At 41.7% G+C, this 7,222-nt stretch overlaps 1 protein-coding gene across 5 annotated transcripts in view; it reads left to right on the top strand.

Annotated features, from left to right (window-relative positions):
- Window positions 1-6,236: 6,236 nt before the first annotated feature.
- Window positions 6,237-7,222, top strand: part of col11a1a (collagen, type XI, alpha 1a) — a 43,902-nt gene continuing 42,916 nt past the window's right edge. For 4 of the 5 annotated variants that reach the window (XM_019867143.1, XM_019867142.1, XM_019867141.1 and 1 more), the window contains exon 1: window positions 6,237-6,628. In XM_019867143.1, the coding sequence (XP_019722702.1) occupies window positions 6,514-6,628 (115 nt within the window). In that variant the 5' untranslated portion in view covers window positions 6,237-6,513. The remainder of the gene's footprint in view (window positions 6,629-7,222) is intronic. The other variant, XM_019867138.1, reaches the window with a different exon arrangement.

Raw genomic sequence — 7,222 nt, 5'->3', positions numbered from 1 at the left:
ACATGTGGTCGTTAAGCAACAAACGGATGCCATCGCCCCCTTTTGTTCAAGTATGGAATATCATCAGTTGTCCCTTAATTTAATACGCAAATCTCTATGGGCAGCAGACAGCCATTAAAGTGTGATAAGAAAGAATTTCAAATAGATTCAGATTTAATAAATACATAAATACAACATATTTTTCAACTACATTTTGTTGAACCCATAACAATAGTAAAATACATCCTACCTACAATACTGTACATCATATTCATTCATTTATTCCAACATTTCGATTCAAAAACTGAAACCTATACTATACATGTTCAATATAAAACAGGAATATAATTTCTATAAATCTAATTCCTAACCACTCCCTTCACACTCCATGAGCAGCACGGTTATATTGCCGATATTATGTGCAACACAAACTGGGAATGTAACCTAATATAGACATTTGCATATGAATGTAGGTAGTCAACAATTAAGTAGGACAAACGATTAAATGGAATAAATCGAGTAGAGACACATGAAGAAACTGACTCATCTCCCGCTTTTCTATTGTGGTCCTGGAAATTGGTATTTTATGCACTTTCATGTTGTTTTTAACCACCAGGTGTCAACCTCAGCACATGAAATCAGCAGTAGCAGCACGCAGCATGCTCCAGTGAGACGTTCCAAGTTACTGAGTGCAAAACAAAATCTAAATAAACTCGCCCATGTCGTTCATGTACGGAACTGTTGAAAATATGCAACGCTACATATGTAAAGATGTAGATCACTGCACATCCGTTTGATTTATCATTATGTACTATTTTCGGATACATATTGCAATTGTCTTCCGGGCAAATTTTGATTTAGAAGTAGGCCTAACACTTAATGAGAGTAGCAGACTAATCTGCGCAGCCTGAAGTCTTCTGCTTCCTATCACCAAGCCCACAGAAAAAGACTGCAACACTTCTCAAGATGCCTCCAAATTCCTGACCAAACGAAGCCATTTCTTTGAGGAGCGACGCAAGGGCATTCCTCATCAGGGGGACACAATGCCCCCTTTCACCGTGAACTGACTCAGAAATTTCACAGGTGATGGGAGGAACCGTGGACACTTGATCCTCCTTCTATCCCAGCGTAAAGCATTGAATGGATGGGAAGTGGTGAGATGCTGAAGAAGGGGAGTGGCTGGCTGAGAGAGAGAGTAAAATGTGAGATGGAGATCTCTAGAGTGGTAGGAATTTCAGAAAATCAATACATACAGTATTTATCTGAGAATAAAGCTGCAGAGGCAAAGTCAGATGAGGCGAATACAGAACTTTGAATGACAGACAGATGGTGACAAAGGACACGTGCAGCCAGAAAAGTTGTGATGAATTGTAAAGTAACAAATGTATTAATTACATTATGGTAAAAACCAAAACCCTTTTGCCACTTTCTGTCGGCTGAAAATGATATCGCAGTTGCTCAAGGAACGACCAATCAGCTGTCACATGAACAAACTCAAAAAACAGTTGAACAAATATTGAGAGTTGACTGTTTTTTTCTTAAAAATGAGGCAGTAATTATATTAATAAGGGCTGCTTAGCTCCCCTAAGCACTTTCACTCAGCAGCACTTAGTTACAGGTAGTAATCAAAAAATCTTTTAAAAATCCATAGTTGACTGTGTTAACCTTTTAAGTGTCAACGGTACTGTATTCATAAATGAGTCAAAATGTAGTCAAACCATATTTTACAAAATGTGGATGTTAGACCGATGGTGCACTACTGTCTTTCAGCACTTGGCTGGTACATTTGAGAAGGATCTTATGAATCTTTTCAAAACCGTTTACTTTCACACTTTGACATGTGACACGGGATGTCTTACGTGTGCCAAGTGGAGGACCTAAAAGTAACAAGTAAGGCACTGTATTGGCAAGCGTTGAAAAAGCAACCTCTCACTCTGTCTGCCTCACACACATGCACACACGTACACCTACACGCGTGCGCAGTGATTTAAATAAATGACTCCCCAAAACCAAAAACACACATAACTGTTTACATGATGCTAATAAGTCAGATGTTCTCGTAATTTCCGTTCAATTTTACTTCGTTCATTTTCAAATGTATGTACTGTGTGGATAGAGTGTGAGTCTGATGTCAAAGGACAGCAAAAAATAACATTCATTCTGGTCCATAATACTTTATATCTGGAAACACAAATATTGGATGTTTATAGAAGCAAATGTGTCGTCTTTCATAGTTTTGGAGCATCTCCTCCTCCTCCTCCTCCTTCAATAGGGCCCTGCAGTCTGTTTCAAACCCTTCTGGCGTGTACAGAGGGAAGGCTACGACCCCCCAGACAGTCAACTCAACTTGTGTCCAACCTCCAAGCTTTTAAATGGACTCTTTCACCATTTGGGGCGATGAATGCGCTTGGTATTTCCAGCAGCATTCATGGAAACTCTCAGGTCTTGAATGCATCATAGCATCTCCACATATACTACAGAAAAATCGCTGTCCTGGAAGGAAGCTGCTTTGGTTTGAGCGGACCATGCATTTTCAGCTTTCATCATATCCAGCTCAAGACATCTGAATTTTATCAATAGTGTGTGATGTATGAATGCAATATACATTCGCCAATATGATTTAAAATGCAACTGGAGCCAGATTTAACGCTTTCGAAAGAAATGCATTCCAAGGAGGCGGCCACATCCCATCCTCTCCCCGCCTGTCTTCTTGACCCTGTGCATGTGAGTGTGTGTGTTTGACAAAGTCGATGTGTCAGATTGGTGTGGAATGCCAAAAGGTACTCGGGTCTCAAGTCTCCACTTTCCTCCCTCACTGAGCAGCTGTGATCCTCAAACGCCAGCAGTTGTGAAGCGGAAGCATCCAAGCTGCGCTAATTGTTTGAAGAGGCGAGATGTTTGCAAAAAAAAAAAAAGGAAGTTGGGTCTTTCAGCGCTAAACATGAGACACTTTAAGCCTTTGCCTGCAATTTCTACCTGTTCTTTAGTCAGACCATTCCCCAGACCACTTTTGCAAATAAAACACTCAGACATGTTGAAACGGAACTGCAATATTACATGCTCGTGAGAATGTAATCCAGCTTGATTCGTGCCATAAAACGTCTGAGCTATCGTACTGAAAAACATGTGAGGGCATCTGAGCCTCATCGGGACTACAGATGTTCCAGATTGACAATTATCATTTTATTATAATCACATTGTCGGGTTCTGTCCTAGTTAAAAGGTTTATTGTATATTCACATCCCCTTTATGCAAGTTTGTGCTTGTGCTCTTTGCCAGACAGAATGACTCAGAAACACCGGAGGGAATAAAAGCTCTCAGTCCTGTTCTGCAAAAGAGGAAAGGAGGAGATCAAAGCTAAAACCAAATAACGTAGATGTGAGAAATTGTTAATTAACCGCTACCGAAGGACTCTGGATTTTCAGTAAATTCAGTACAGAATAAGAACAAAAAAAAAAGCTAAATAAATAAATGCTTACTGTCTGTTTAATCAGCAGAATAAAGATGCGGCAAGTGTTCGCAGGGTCAGAAGCTCTTTCAATCAAAGTGAATGTGACTGCAATACAGTTAATGTATTTAGCAGCAAATAAATTGAAACTAAATCATCACTTTCTTTTTTCCCAATGAATTTTCTTGAGGTTTTATTTTTGTCTCAGTGTGACAGCATGTTCTATGAATCCAGAACATATGAAAAAAAGAGCCAATAAAATAGTTTCAAGCAATACCGAACATGAATGGATGGATGTAAACAGATGTCAGTCGAGATCATTCACTTTCGTCCATTGCACACAATTGCGCCTGGAGCGGTTCTCTATGATTAATGGCAATGAGGGGCCACAGCTATTACAAACACCATTCTCATTGGACAAGTTGAAACCAGTTCACATTTACTTTTCTTGCTCTTCTTTCTGGCCAAATATGTGAGAAGTGAACTGGCCCCCGAAAATTGAACAGGAATCAAACAACGTGTCCCCCGCAGCGGAAGGAGTGAAGTCAGGTCAGCAGTCCAGGGATGTGGCAGAATGCGAGGAATGTTACCTGCACAACTGTACACTCCTGACCATCCACCAGAGAATGATAACATCGGAAGATTTGCAGTGCAGAGCAGTGACTTAGGGTCAAAGTTAAAAAGAGGATGGGTGATATGAGCGGGAGCTGCAGTCCAAAAGTTGACTCTAGTGAATGAAAAGAGAAGTGAATAAAGAATCTATCAAGAGTCAAACGTATTTTATGCTCTATCATCCTATGATAACTTTATACACAGCATCCATAGATAGACACATATAGCACACAGTCAAATGTTTTAGTACTATTCCTCAACTGGTTTTGCTCAACAAGAACTGCTGATGCAAAATGAAAAATAACATGAACATCGAGAGTATATTGGTTCGCTCTCCGTGCAGGCTGCCTGGGCTCATACAGTTCCATTCAGATGCACCAAGCGACATTTGCAGCACCTTTGTCTTGAGCTGTAGCCACTTTCAAGCTACAACCTTTCGAAATAGTGTTGTCAAAACTGAATATTTTGTTGAAAAAAAACAAAAAAAAACTCGGGTTCCAAAAGGGTTAATGCCGATGAAATATGTGCATGCCCAAAAATAATATTAGCAAACCTTCTCTTGCTGCTACGAGACCGTGGATTGAAGTGCGAGCAGAGAAAGGGCTCTTTATACTCTCCCATGGGCAGTGTGTAGACAGTGACCAGTGACTGGCATGCTTGTGAAAAGTGCTTGTCCTCTGAATGTATGGTTATTAATAAAAGAGTAAAGTGGGGGAAAAATGATTGAGCATCAGTTTGCTGTTCAGTAAAAATAAGTTTGATTTTAATTTTTTGGGATGTGGCTTGACATGGAGAGTCATGGAAACCCGTGAGTGGACTCTCTTAAATAGGTCAAATGGCGAACTTTGACAACTTTGTGGATAAATGGGAATAAATAAAAAACGACGAATAGCAGTATTAGTCCTCCTACTGTGCCACACATTGAAAGTGTTTTTGAATTATTAAATGCACAAAAAAAAAAGCCTTTGAGTCACAGCAACTGAGCATTGAGATCGGTGATAAACATGCCTCATCACCTCGTTTAATGGAACTCGCTGCATGGTGGAAATAAAGGGGAAAATATGGAAAAAGTATGATTAATTGTTTGTATTACCCACTCTTTAAATGTGAAAGTAAACAACATAAATTGTGTGTGATTTACCCAACACTGTATTGTTTTTTTTTTTAAACATAAAATATAATGATTAATAACTGTTCCAGAACTAGTTCTTCCACCCATGCCTTGGCTGTGTGAATATACAGAGCCATTTTCAAGCAATGGATCGAGGTACTGGACCGCACTGTCTGAATAAAGGTGAGAAAACATTCATTGAGTTCTGTTGGATGCACGGATAAGCTTAGGCTAAGAGTGTCAGCTTCTGATAACTGGCAGACGCTTGATTGCACTGTGAAGCGGGGGTCGGGAATATTTGTGTTTGGGACAGATCCGCATGCTATTTGACAAAGGCAATTCGGCAGCTTGATGATGTGGCACTGACTAAATACATGAAAATGCTTTTAATATCTTTGCTGGTGGGCTCACTGTTTTCCCCTACATTTTTAATTAAAGGCTCAATGGAACACTCAATCGAAATCCAACAACGGAGCTGTATCAGCATTATGCATGTTGTAATTAGCGCAATGTTTGGGGTAATGTAGCTTACATTTCTTTTTGGTATTGTCTGTCATCATGAGGTGAGCTGGAGCCTACCCCAGATGACTTTGGGTGAGAGGCTGGGTACGCCTTGGACTGGTTGCCTGCCAGTAGCAAGACACAGACTCAATAAAATACCCACAGAAAAACCATTCAAGCACCTCAATATTTTGTATTGGACTATTCCGCATTACTGTGGGATAATGGATGCAGACATGGCAATCAATATCTCGATGCTACAAACTTGATGAATGAAGGGAAATTAGACTATATCTTCAGGCATACATTTATTCTTTCTCTTCTTTCTAATATGACCCCGCCTTCTGACGGTTGTGTCAATCAATATTTTACAAATGCATTAATCAGCCACCATGATGCTCCGCTTTACAGCTCCTTGACCACTTGGTCGGTCCATGTTTATCTTTCCTCTTTCCTCAAGCGCACCGCGCCGAGAGCCGGGGCGCGTTGCGAGGCTGATGGGTGGACCCACAGGAGAATTTCCAGCCCCGTGATTTGCTAATCGGGGGCTGGTTGCCTTGTCATTTCCCCCCCTCGGTAAATGCAGCTCTGGTTTTTGTGGATTTTGCCCAGCCCTCCTGCCCGTGTGCTCACCAAGTGTAGCGACTGCAGTCGGTGCGCCTCGGTTAAAGCCCGACTACCCTCACTGGGAAGCTGGGCACTGGCAAGGAGGATCGGGGGGCCTCGTGGTGGCTGAGAGAAGAGGCAAAGAACTCATCACATATGGCTTCTTTGTAGCACAGTTTCCATCATCACTTGGGATCGTGGAAGGGACGCCACTTTGAAAGCACCTTGAAGTCGCCCCAAAGTTTCATTGACGACTATGGAGATGCAGAGGTGGTCCACAAGGTGGAAAACGAAAAGGTGGCTTATGGATTCCTCTGTAGCTGCATTTGTTACGTTAACCCTGGTTCTGCAGACAACCGGTGTCTCAGCAGGTAAGAATACCGGCAACTTTCAACAACAAATACATCAATAAATAAACACAGCTCCGCAATCGAGATGGAAATTGGGCATCCGGACACTGCATGCGCACTCGTGTGCGTTTTGGAAGAATCCCACTTGAGGCATGCAAGTTGCGCCCCGTTTCAAACACACTTTCGATAGGAGCGTAATGCTGACTTGTGCGCGTTTCGTTCGTTGGATTCATCAAGGGCCACTAGACGCGTGTCTGGAAAGCGCTCGGCCAACGCGGGAGCACCTCACCGAATTCAAAGTCATTCTCAAAGCACTTGTTTGTACGATGCTCAAAGAGTGTGCAGCAGTTTTACATCGACTTCAGACGGTCAACTGAGCTCTCTGCCTAATCGCAACTGGTGTCGGTTTTGTGGGCATTTGTCATGCTGGACTGGTCAGTGGTGGACAGCATGTTGCTCATTGAATGCAGTGTGTGTTTTTTATGCGATCTATTGATCATGATTACGATGAGTCTGGAGGTCTGACATCATATATAGGGAGGGAGTCATTCTTTCATATTGTAACCTGTTATGATAAGAGTAGAAAGCTCAACAATGTCTGCATTGGCCAGGCAG

This window comes from Hippocampus comes, unplaced genomic scaffold (assembly GCF_001891065.2).
Source record: "Hippocampus comes isolate QL1 unplaced genomic scaffold, H_comes_QL1_v1.1 scaffold322, whole genome shotgun sequence".
NCBI lineage: Eukaryota > Metazoa > Chordata > Actinopteri > Syngnathiformes > Syngnathidae > Hippocampus > Hippocampus comes.
The sequence above is the reverse complement of the archived record's forward strand: the minus strand, read 5'-3'. Positions and strand labels throughout refer to the sequence as shown.